Here is a 13,317-nt window from a genome sequence, read left to right on the forward strand (position 1 = left end):
TGTCATGCTGAGTCGAATGCCAACGAATACAAGTGAGTTGAGTTGAGAAATTCAATCCTGGGCTATGATTTACATTTTAGAAAGCACCAACCGCCGTTTGCAATAAATATAAAGCACCGTGTAAGTCTGTGCTAAAACAGTAGTTCACTCTCCGTGACCCTCTTTGCCGCCATGTAAAATGTCCTCTTCTGTTTCGTCGCATTCCCTTCGTCTCTTGAGGTTCTTGCTTCACGACTTGTCTTTTGAACTTTTTAGCCCAGTTCAAGGGAACAAAAGAAAACAAATCACATTGTTCTTTGAGGAATTTTTGTTTGTTTGCCGCTTTTCATGGCCTCTTTTTTCGGCACCTTCTTATTCAGGATCCCAAGAAAGTCAATGGTTCCTTACATCCCAGTTTGACAAGTCAGGAGGATACATGCTAATCCCCTTAATCTAGCCTTTCTCTCACACACTGCCACAGGGAGAGAGGGACTGCACAGAGTAATCCTGTCGGAGCAACAATAGGATTAAGGGCCCAACCCTGTGAGCGACAATCATGCATCCACTGACTGATCTGCAAAGCAGGAGCCCTGACCACTCTCTAGAATGTGACTTTATTTTTGTTTGGGGGGGTCTGACAAGGATTGAGGTGAAGTAGGGGAGGGTTGGGGGAAATGTGACAAGGGGGAGGTTACTTCTTTGAGGGGCTGCTGGAGGTCTGACAGGCATTTGGGCTCCAGAGCACCAGGGACCCAGGAATGACTGACAGGTGAAGTGGACGGACTGGGTGGGTTTGTTATGGGTGAAAGCTTATCCTTTGGGGGTTGCGTTTGTATTTGTGGTAAGTGTACAGTGTAAATAATACTTGTGTTGTTGAAAAAAAACCCAACACAGACGCTGTAGTTGTGGCTCAGCTACTGTATTTGCTTCATATGATTTAGAAAGTTAGGGACATTGACCCCTGTGACCCCGAGCGTTGCATGATTGATCGGAAAAAAAATCGGTGGTGAGACAAAAAAATAAGAATAAAATAAAATGCTCAGTATGCAGATTTCCTCGGGCTCAAGCACAATTTCATCATGCCTACTTGGCCATTTGAGCATTCAGACACAGGACGTCCGACTCCAAAATTAAACTATAATAGTGATGACACAAGTTTGTTGTTATTATTTTTTGTAATTAAATTACTGCCTTGTAAGAAATGTAACACACCCTCTATTTAAACAAATAAGGAACAGTCCATCCATTTCCGAGACTGTTTATCTTCACAAAAATAACGAGTGAGTTACACCTTGGACACTTTCGAGACTTGAACCTAATAAACATGTTTTTGGAATGTGAGAGAAAGCTGGAGTGATTATTGGATCTGACAAAGCATTGGCCCGATACTACTTTTGTGCTGTATTGTTTTGACCTTTGAACTCAACAATATTGAGTTCCAAAATGATTTGCGTTTTCATTTTGATTTGCAGTATTAATTAGTACTCGACGTTTAAAGACTGCATACCTCTTTAAAGGAACAGAAATGAAGAGTGAGGATTAAATATTTGACTTTTCTGGTTTAAAAATAAGAACATATATTTAATTGATGCAGAGAAAAATCTGCTGAAAAGGTAACATAGTGTACATCAGGTATACAATATTTTCTTAACCCATGAAAACTTTTTTTCCCGTTGTCCCCCCCCAAAAGCAAACCGCATGTACTGTACTTTAGCAGTGTACTTTTACTCTGTGACCACTAGATGGCCATGTTCATATAGTAGACAAATGTATTTGGCGGATTGAAATGAATTTCAACTTTGAGTCCCATTTAAACTCTCAAAGTAAAGTAAAAAAAACAAACAGACAACTCAAACGAAAAGGTTTTCCAGATACTCTATCCTCAAAGATACGTCCACAACACTCAAATAAATCGAGCTCTCCCATCTCAAAGGGACCTGTACCAAATGAAAGGAGAAGCTTTCCCCGCGACACTGTCAGAGGAAAGGGTACTAAAGGGGTGCATTTTCGTTCTCTAAGATGTTACTTTTTGTGATGTACCCTACATAGTTTGCAATTCCTAAGGAAGGGATGGGCAACTACACTCTGAATGGCCCATTTAGAAAGCCGCCTCCCCACAAAAAATAGGGGGTGGGCGGAAATATATATTTGTATTTATTTTTACAAAGCCCCAAAGTTCTTTACAAAACACTAATAAACATTCAAAATACGTTTCAGTGGGGGGAAAATCCCTGGAAAATGTTTGAATGAAGGTCAAAATAGCTAATTTTCTATTTTGGCTTTCGACTCCAGGGAAGTAGTGCCTTACCAGTCATAAACCTCACAGCCCGTCACCGGAATCCAATTTAAGCAAATGAAGGGTAGTAGTAGCAGTAATCTAGGCCGAGAACAGACAACTTGATGCACTTTAAATGAAATGTCATCAGTTCTTGTCAAGTAAACAACAACAAATCAGTTGTTTGTGTACTTTTGTACTTTTCGCTCTTCTGTAGCTAGGATGTACTGTATTGCGACATCCAATGCTAAACGTTTTCCACCATAAAGTCCTTAATCCTTGTCATTTTATGTTCCCCATACTTTACTGACTATGTTTCTTAATGAACACCTGTGTTAAATTTCAGTTGCCTGTTTTCTAAACCAGAATGGGTTCAATTCCTCCTTTTCAAATTTTTGAGAATGACACAAGTATTGGTTTTCACAAAATTTGCTGCGCCAGTCTTTTTGTCAGAAGTTACTATGATTCACTGAAGCATAATTACATTTACTAGCATTTCTTCAGTGTCAAAGGCTTTTATAGGACAGCGAACGTCCATCCATCCATCTGTCTGCCCACGCGCCTGCATAATAATGAAAGTGGATTGATAATGAAAGGAAGTATAGTACTCTTCTCTGCAAATTAAACCGATATTAAACACATTCTTACCGCAGGCTATCAGCTTAATGAACAAACAATGAGAAGGAGGCAGACAGACAAGCAAGAGGACATAAGGGCAGTGTGGGGTGTGCATATGCCTGTAATGTATTGTCCAATGTGTGTCGAGTATATCTTGTCCTATACTGTATGTATTGTCCAATGTATTGTGTGTAGTGTATGTGGTATGTATTGCTCAATGCATGAAGCAGCACTGAAGGTCTGTCTTCTGAGACAAGTTTCTCCTATGGGAGACCAAATAAAAGTCAAATTCAATTCAAACATACTCATGTAGACACAGTGTAAGCAGTGTAAGTATATATATATATATATATATATATTTTGGGTTTTTCTGGTGTTTTTTCTCCATCTACCTCCCGTTATTTGTGGAAAACGTAGAGTGACAGTTCATCAGTGTACTTTGGATAATTTTTGGGCTTGAAGGAAAATATATTGGGAGAGACGTAGGGTGGAAAAAGGTGGGGGTGTGGTGGGTAGTTATTCAAGGTGCCACTCAAGGTGTGGCTTGCGAGCCGCCAGTTGTCTACCCCTGGTTTAGTTCATTCGCGAATGTTTCTTTCTCTTATCGTTCACATCCTACCTGTGGCACAAAATCACTACTATCATTCAACATATAACATTCTCGATTTCAAGCTTTAGCCTCACCACTCACTTGCGATACTTTTTTTACCTGCAGAACATTCAAGACTTAACTAAACTTTCTTTTTGATAATGCCCAATCCATTTCTCTTCCGATCGACACCACGGACAAAAAAATGTTCCGAGATTTAAACCCAACTGCCCCTCCACCTGCTCTCCAGTACATGCCATAAATCTACCTTTCTACTTATCATCATGTGAACAAAGTACAGTAGTCCCAATTTTCTGAGTCCCTTTCAGTTTTTAGCTCTCAACTTCCATTTTCTCTTCCGGCTATGGACACACGTTCCTCATCTCCCGCATTTTCGACGAACAATATTGAATTTCCACCAGTGCCCTGTTGGTTAATTAGGGCACAAGTGGATGTTTTTACAAGTGGTCAATTTTTTCCATGATATACATATTTGGCTTTGGTGCAATTCAGAAATGAGGAATTTAGTTGTACTTCACACGTAGCATCAACTCCAGCCTTTGTAGTGTGAAACTCCAGGTGCATTGTATATGTGTGGATAATCCAGCGTCTGCACAAATGTATCCCATCTACTTGTATCCTTGCCAAGTAAGAAGGGGATTTTGGCGGCGCGGGGGGGATCAAACATGCAAATCCCCCCACGGTGTGTGATCTGAGGTGCTTGGGTCAAATGTATGTACATCCAAACAGTGTCTATCCACAGTGATGACTTGGGCTTGTCAAGAGGATAACGTGTCTTACTTCAAAGACCTCAGCTGCATTCAGGAAGCCAATTCGCAAAGTTCGAGGAGAAAAGTGTGAGCTGTTTTCCTTACTGGGACTCACAGGCATTGTGTGCATTTGCATTTTTATGTGACAAACATGTGTGTCGTCAACTGCCCTCCAGCTATTGGATTAACCTTGCAGCAGGCTTCAGCATGCTTCTTATGTCCAACAAATGAGTTCTTAATTGTTCTGTCCATCTAGCTTTCAGAATCTTTCCGTGTCATGCTGCATGTCCACTCCATCATTTTTTATCTGCCGTGGATTCACACACTGCATGAAGATTCATTAAATTAGTCTTGTGATTTTTAGTAATAAAAGCAGCGAACACGGCAAATACACGGGAGCAGGGCAACATATGTGAGCCAAAAACGCTTTTGACTTCCTCTTCCTGAGCAAACTCAAATAAGCCATCCTCTGCGTCCAGTAGCTGCAGCAGGCCATCGTGGGCTATGGTCAAGCGATGTCTTTCTCAAGGATAAAACAGCACTGTCAGTCACATGTTACTCCTACTATCCACTACTGCTACTCACCCATCCATCCATCATGCATCTGTCTATCATCAAAAGTAAAATATATATGCATGTCGTGAAAAAGTACATACAGTGGTACCTCTACTTATGAAATTAATTGGTTCTAGAAGAAACGAGAATATTTTGTAAGTAGAAACGCGTTTCCCCATGTACATGCCCAAATCCATTGCAAGCCCCCAAAATTCAGACTTAAATGTTTCCTGAAGCACAAAAATGCATCAAAATATGTAACAAATTCATGTTACAATTAGATTATTGCACAACAAATGAGAGTTGTGCTTAATGTAAAAAAAACAAAGAAAAGAGGAAAGAATAAAAATTATGGTCATTTAACTTTTGACTGCGTCGTCATCGGTTTTTAGTTCGTTCTCTTTCAGTAGTGGTTTTTGCCTGGCATTTTGTAACGAACTGATCCAAGGACTTTTGCTTTTGTGGGCTTTTAACAATCCTTCCAAAATGTCCAAGGCAAACATCAGCATCGCGAGCGATCGCCGGAGTGGTGAACACCTTTTCTGCGTCATTCACATTTACATAAAATTATCGGAATGCCTCGTGGGGCGAATGACAAGGACACTGCATAGACATACAGTATATCTATTTATACACAGACACATTCGGTAGAGGTCCGCCTTAGCCAATGGGATGCCAGGAAGATGCTCGGTCAAAGCCATTGGCAGAGCGGCTTTCAGTATGTTGCATTCAGGAAACTCGCAGCTGTGAGAAGCTTTTATCTTTCATATCTTGAAAATTCTTTCATAACAAGAGGCAATATTTTCCTGTTGAGACATTTCATAACTTGAAAATATCATTTGAAGAGACGTTCGTAAGTCGAAGTACCACTGTATACACATTTTCTGCTTTCAGAAATACCTGTATTGTATTGTATATATACAACAACTGCATGTCCGCCTCACAATGCATGGGTCATGGGTTCAATTCCTTGCCACAGTCTTCCTGGGTAGAGTTTGCATGTTCTCCCTGCCTCTGTGGGTTTTCTCCATGTACACCAGTTTCCTCCCACATTCCCCAAAACATGCATCGTTGGTTAATAATTAGCATTCTAAATTTATTTTTTATTTTTTCCAAGGTGGCGCCCAAGTAGGCACCATCTTGGCTCTTTAAGAGCTTTGCTTTTTTGTTCTATTTGGTGTTTTTGTATTTTGTTTTGTCACATGTTGTCACATATTGGTCACATGCCACATGAATGTTGGCCACAACATTCGTCAAAGGAGAAGTATCTGTGCTTGGTGGTTGCGCCTTCTCGGCAGCACGGCTGTACCAGCACAGATTTTGATTGGGAGGAATGTCGGCGCCATTGACTGTCGGTGCTGGACAGACCTGGGGCGCTTGTGTTTTTTGCGCCTGTAATGGGCAGCATTTATCACAACCCCGTTTTGTTCAGTGGATATGTCGGCGCTGTTGGACAGTCGGCGTTGGTGCGGCTGGATGGATGGCTGCTGAAGTTGAGGATGAGGAGAGAGGAGCGTCGATGCGTAATTGGAACCGAGAGTCGCTGCTTGGAATTGAATTGAAATGGATTTCCATGGGACAGGAGAAGTGAACCAATCTCTTTTTTCATCAATGGATGCTACAGCTTCTTGTTGACTTTGAAACTTAGCTTGTAGACGACGTTTGCACATTTTGAGCATGACGTCTCTGATCCACTGGTTAAAGGACACTTTGATTCTCTCCTCTTTCATCTCAAACTGCTTTAAAAACAACAAAGCGCATGATGGAAAAGTGGTTAGGACTGCATGACTGTCCGTGTTTTATGTTATGTGTTGTGTTTATTATTTTACTTTATGTTAACTGTTTTGTTAAGTGCTTTGTTACAGCTGCCGCTGTTGTGAAAGCGCTATATACATCAACGTGTATTGTAAATTGTCATTCCGCTCACATTGAGGTCTGGTTAATTAGCTAGTCCCTTCCTTCCGCAAGCAGCTTCTGGGGTTCACAAACTTCTACATGAGGTTCATCCCGAACTACAGAAAGGTCGCTGTACCCCTTACCCAACTCATTTCTACAGCCTCTTCATTTGCATGGAACCCCAAAGCTGACACTGTCTTAAAATGTCTTAAACAACTGCTCAATTCTGTTCCTGTCTTCATCTATCCTGATCCTGATCCTGCTCTACAGTTTATTGTCAAGGTCTATAGTTCTACCTTTGGGGTTAGGCTGTGCTCTCCCAGAGACGTTCCAGGGACCAAAAGGTACATCCCTGTGCATTGGTTTTACGCACATTGTCACCCCTCAGAGGCGAACTATGTTGTAGGCAACCGTGAACTGAGGGCTGTGGTGGTCACCCTTCAGGAGTCGGGATATTGGCTGGAGGGACCCGAGATCCCCTTTCTGCTACAAGCAGATCACAACATCCTCATGTAGCTGCAATCTACCAAACGCCAAAATTCCTGTCAGGCTTGTTTGGCCTTGTTCCAGGGGCAAATCAATTTCTCTTTGTCCTATCGTCCAGGCTCACATGTTAAGCCTGGCGCGCTCTCCCACATGCAAGATCCCTCTCCAGAGAAGAAAGATCCCGAGACCAACCTCCCTTCTATTGGCTTTGTCGGGGTGGCTGTGTGGGACATCGAGTGGGTGATTTTGCAGGCAGAACAGCAGCAACCAGATCAGGCCATTCGATCGGCTCTTCTTCCTGGATTCCGCCCGCTTTGAAGTCCTGCAATGAGATCATCCCTCCAAATTGGTCTGCCATCCTGGGGTGCATTGAACTCTTCAGTTTCTCAAAAACGCTTCGGGTGGCCCTGGATGGCCCAGGATGTCAGGGAGTTTGTTGCCACCTGTCTCTTTTACTTTTTAACATAAATGAGATAACTACTGGAGAAGCAGCCAACATCATGAGCTCACTCAGCACCTCGAAAGCCAAAGACAATTTTGACTTTGACATCAGCTTTTTAAAAGAACACAAGAAAACACTGATAGAGCCGTACAAAGACACACCTGTATTTGTTGAAAAAAGGAGAGCTGTGGTTTAATGGTTTTCAGTCTCAACAAATACAGGTACTGTATGTCATTGTCCGTCTCCGTGCCTTCTCTTCTTCCATTCCACTTGAGAGGCGTTCATGACCGCCTCCGAAAAACGTAAATTAATGATTACTTCAATGAAACTACAAAGAAAATCAAGCAAGGAAATCAAATTCTGTAGTGGGGATATGGAATTTATTTAGCAATTTCCTCGCTTGATTTTCTTTTGTGTAGCATTATTTTCAATATTCGTAGTTTCATTTCAGTAATAGTTAATTTACATTTTTCAGAGGTGGTCATAAACGTCTCTCTAGTTGAACTAACGCCTCTCGAGTTGAATGGAAGAAGCGTAGCACCATCTAGGGGAGGCATTGTGGATTGCGTCTTATAATGCAATACAATACAATACATGCTGATTTATATAGCGCTTTCACAACAGCTGTACGTCCAATGTATGAAAAAAAAAATACGAAATACCATTCATTGAAGATGCGCTTCATAATCCAGTGTGCCTTTTAGTGCGGAAAATACGGTAAACTTTTTTACTTGCCACTAATTCCGGAGTGAACGCTGGCGGATTTTTGGAAGCCGCTACTCCCCGTGATTTTTTAAAATCAATTTTTAAGGCGATTTTTTGATCTTTTAGAGTCGACATATTTTTTGTCGACCTGCTTTTATGGTCACTGAGTGAACAACGACCAATCCACACTCGATCGGTCGAACTGTCATTACCTGTCATCGAGTGTTGAGTTGTCGTCGAGTTGCGGCTAGCTTACCTGCTACCTGTTGCTGCTTCACGACTTCACTACTCCAGTCCAGCTATGTCGATCAGCTGTGAGTGGCTTGCTTTCTGCTGGTTCGCCCTGTCTGTTCTCCAACACCCATTGGAAGCGCTTCACCATTATGCAGCCACTGAGCTCAAACTCTATTTTAATCCACACTGTCCACCACCGCCTGCTCTGCTCCAACACCCCGACATCCTTTACGTGCCCCGGAGACGGTGCACTCACCGGGACTCACGCCGAAACTATCAATACGACAACTCCAGCTCCATCAGGTCGTTCTGGTCCACTGTTCGCTGCCCACGGAAGAACACCGGACGCCGTGCGGATGCCTCTGTGTTGACGCGCGTCCCAAGGTCGGATAGCATCGTGGTCGCTAGCAGCTGCACTGCTGTCAATGTTGGCCTGCTGAACATCCGCTCCCTTACGAGCAAGGGCCAGTTCGTCCACGACCTCCTGACAGACTGCGAGTTTGACATTCTGTGTCTGACTGAGACCTGGCAGCAACCAAATGATTATGGTACTCTTAATGAAGCTACTCCACCGGGCTTTGTTTATCACGCTGAGCCTTGCACGACTGGGAGGGGAGGTGGCCTCACGATGATTCTGCGCGAGGATTGCAAATTTGCACCCGTAAATGTGCCTGCTTTTTTATCTTTTGAAGCTACAGTTATACAGCTCTCTGGATCAACTCCCACAATGATTGCCACTATTTTACCGTCCACCAAAACCAAACAAGGATTTTATCACTGACATTACTACACTCCTCACTCATCTGTATACACTATCACCAAATGTGATTATCTTAGGAGATTTTAAAATACACATGGACAATATCAATAACTCACTCACCAAAGACTTTACTGGACAGTTTTGATTTTCTACAGTTTGTCAACTTTCCCACACACAGTGAAGGACATATTCTGGACTTGATCTGCTGTGTAGGTTATCACCAACAAACTGTAAAACTGATCTCCCATACAGAGATTATCTATTGCTTTCATTCAATGTTAAAATGTCCTTTTTCAAATCCAACCCACAACGCATTATACATTTCCGTAAAATCAAGGACATTAACCCGAACAATTTAGAATCACTTATTAACACCCTCCCCAGTAATGATTGTCTTTCTACAAACAATGAGTTTTTGACATACAACAATACACACCTCCATAACATTCTCAATACCCCCACTCAATATTCCCACTCAAACCCAAACTGTCTCCTTCAACCAAACAGCACCCTGGTTTACCCCTACCCTCAGACAACTTAAATCAAAAGGCTGTCAACTTGAAAGATTATACAGAAAAACTGCACTCGCTATTCATAAATACATGTACACTACCCACTTCCTTCATTACAAGGACTCAATATCCAAAGCCAAATCAATCTACTATTCTGGTTTAATCAGTTCCAATGAAGGTAACCACAGATCACTCTTTTCACTCATTTCTAAACTCACTAAACCTGCTGACACTCTTAACTCACATCTCTATTCCACTGATTTTTGTAATACTCTTGCCTCATTTTTTTACATCCAAAATCCAACTTATCCACCAGCAATTCACCGCTTCATTTGCTCCCAACCCTCCTTCTCCATTCTCCCCGGTTCCTATCCACCGGTTCTCTGCATTCACCTCCCCATCTGTCCACCAAATCTCCATCTTAATTCAGAAGTCCAAAACCTCTACTTGTGTACTTGACCCTCTCCCTACTGTTCTAGTCAAAGCATCTATCCCTCTCCCCTGTCATCACTAACATTATTCAAACTTCCCTCTCTACTGGCATTGTAGCCTCCCATATCAAAACTGCTGCCGTCACTCCCATACTGAAGAAACCTGGCTCTGATCCCTTCGACCTGAACAACTTTCGTCCCATATCTAACCTCCCTTTCATTTCCAAACTTCTAGAAAAAACAGTGGCCGCTCAACTTCACACACATCTTTCCTCCAATAACCTCTACGAACAATTTCAATCTGGCTTCCGTCCCCTCCATAGTACCGAAACTGCCCTCCTCAAAATATGCAATGACCTTCTCTCTGTTGACTCCGGTTCACTCGCCATCCTCCTCCTGCTTGACCTCAGTGCAGCCTTTGACACCATCTCTCACTGACTCACGACAGACTCTCCTCCATTGGCATCACCAGCACCCCCCTCTTATGGTTCCACTCCTATTTTTCTGACCGCACCCAGTTTATCCAGCTCAAATGTTTTAGATTCAGGTGTTCCTCAGGTTTCTGTCCTTGGCCCCTTGCTGTTTCTATTCTATCTTCTCCCCCTTGGTAATATCTTCAGGAAACATAACATTCACTTTCACTGCTACGCGGTTGACACCTAGCTCTACATCTCAATCAATCATCATCTTCCGAACCGCTTGATCCTCACTAGGGTTGCGGGGGGTGCTGGAGCCTATCCCAGCTGTCTTTGGGCAATAGGCGGGGGACACCCTGAATCGGTTGTCAGCCAATCACAGGGCACACAGAGACAAACAACCATCCACACTCACAATCACACCTAGGGACAATTTAGAGTGTTCAATTAGCCTGCCACACATGTTTTTGGAATGTGGGAGGAAACCGGAGCACCCGGGCCCGCAGGCCCGGGGAGAACATGCAAACTCCACACAGGGAGGCTGGAGCTGGAATCGAACCCGGTACCTCTGCACTGTGAAGCCGACGTGCTAACCACTGGGCTCCCTAACCAACTGCCTGCAGGAATTAAAATCTTGGTTCACCTCAAACTTCCTCAAACTAAATAGCAAGAAAACTGAACTCCTAATCGTTGGCACCAAATCCACCCTAAACAAAATAAACAATTTCTCCATTCCCTTTGACAGCTCCTCCATCTTCCCCTCCCCTCAGGTCAAGAGTCTGGGTGTCATCCTTGATAGCACCCTATCCTTCACCTCAACATATCAACCACATCACTTGTTCTGCATATTATCATCTTCGAAACATCCACCGGCTCCGCTCTTCTCTCACTCCACACTCCAGTGCTATACTTGTTCACACCCTCGTTACCTCGCGACTCGATTACTGTAATTCCCTCCTGCTCGGTTTCCCTCAAAAAACCCTCCATAAGCTTCAGCTGGTCCAAAATTCAGCCGCCCGCATTATCACGCTCACACCATCCATAAACCATATTACACCTGTCCTCCAACATCTCCACTGGCTACCCATTTTACACCGCATTCAATATAAAATCCTGCTCCTCACTTTCAAAGCCATCCATAACCTAGCCCCTCCATACCTATCTGACCTCATCCATATTCCTACACCTGTCCGCTCTCTTCGTTCCTCCTCCTCTCTGCCCCCCCTGCTCGCCTCGTCACTATGGGAAACAGAGCCTTCAGTCGCTCTGCTCCCCCGCTCTGGAACACACTCCCCGCTGACCCTCGTAATACAGACTCATTAACACATTTCAAATCCAGCCTCAAAACACATGTTTAGACAAGCCTATTCACTTGGACCATAAAGCCATTATTTTTATTTTGTTGTATTTTTTTCTCATTTTATTTGACGTTGTTTTTAACATTGTATTCGTGATTTTAACTGCTTGTTGTAGGGTGTCCTTGAGTTCCTAGAACGGCGCCCACAAATAAAATATTATTATTATTATTATAAATTAAATTTCTCAGAACAAGCTTTAAACTGGATGAAAGCATATGTCAGAAACCGAAAAACAGTGTGTGGTGGTGAGTGATATCAAATCATCCTACCTGGAGTGTCCAGTGGGGTCCCACAGGGCTCTGTACTTGGACAAGTTCTATTTTCACTTTACCAGTCCAATGCAAAAATACTCATATACAAATGTACACCGATGACGCAGTGATATATAGTCCCACAAACACTGTGTAAGAAGCTGAATGCGTTCTCACAGCTGAATTGACCATTGTCATTTTTCAACATTCAGTCTTTTTTTTTTTGCCACCTGTCCCAGATTTTTTGAAACGTGTTGCAACCAAAAATAAATACGTTAATTATGATTTGCTTAAAAACAATAACGTTGATCAATTTTGAACATCAAATATGTTATCTTTGTCGTATTCTGGTTGTATGCTTCATAAAATGTCCAATTTCATCGGAGTTGTAGTTACATGAAGCTATAGAAAACAACAGTCAAGAACACATTTTTTCACAGATTTAATATAAATAGTTTTATTTTCATGTGTCATCTGATGGTGATGTTTAGGTTGTGTCTGAAGTCTAATGAGTGGAGTGCAGTTGCCAGGGCTGCATACAGGTGAGAACTGCTGAAACGCAGGCAATACACTGGACTGCTCACCAGGTCGGAGCTCAACTGGAAAAACTGCCAAAAAAAAATATAACAAAACACAGATTTCAAAACACATACAGTTTTACTATTTGGTGCAATATCTATTATGTTACAGGATTTCATTCTATAATAAGTGCATTTAAATTTTACGAAAGAAAGAGCAATGAATGAAGTGCATTTTTTGAATGACATTTTTTTTTTTGAATGGGGAAACGTTGTAAATCAAGTCAAAATTAAAAACAGAAAGCCTTGTTTTTATTACCCTGCAAACACTGTCCCCCAGACATGACAAATGGTTCTGATGTCATGCAGTGCTGGTTTCATTTATTATTAATTTGTAAATGTTACATTTTTAAATTTTCACTACTTCTTCTCTCCCGTGGCATTAATTTATGTAGAGAAGGAAACTGGAAGCTTTTGAGGAAAATCATCATTGGTAGTATTTGACTGCCTATAGAACATGGA

The 13,317-nt window shown here is 42.3% G+C and overlaps 2 protein-coding genes across 3 annotated transcripts in view; both read right to left on the bottom strand.

Moving 5' to 3' along the window:
• si:dkey-191g9.5 (rap1 GTPase-GDP dissociation stimulator 1) overlaps nt 1-11,980 on the bottom strand; it is a 214,079-nt gene extending 202,099 nt beyond the window's left edge. Inside the window, exon 1 of one of the 2 annotated variants that reach the window (XM_052081088.1) lies at nt 11,827-11,980. The gene's annotated coding sequence lies outside the window, so the exon portion shown is untranslated. Of the gene's footprint in view, nt 1-11,811 lie in introns of both variants that reach the window. The other variant, XM_052081087.1, reaches the window with a different exon arrangement.
• A 727-nt stretch (nt 11,981-12,707) lies between these two features.
• The window catches only part of fbxw4 (F-box and WD repeat domain containing 4), a 60,259-nt gene continuing 59,649 nt past the window's right edge, over nt 12,708-13,317 (bottom strand). The window contains exon 9 of the mRNA XM_052081128.1: nt 12,708-12,885. Coding sequence (XP_051937088.1) covers nt 12,748-12,885 — 138 coding nt within the window. The 3' untranslated portion in view covers nt 12,708-12,747. The remainder of the gene's footprint in view (nt 12,886-13,317) is intronic.

Source organism: Hippocampus zosterae, chromosome 11 (assembly GCF_025434085.1).
Source record: "Hippocampus zosterae strain Florida chromosome 11, ASM2543408v3, whole genome shotgun sequence".
Taxonomy (NCBI): Eukaryota; Metazoa; Chordata; class Actinopteri; order Syngnathiformes; family Syngnathidae; genus Hippocampus; species Hippocampus zosterae.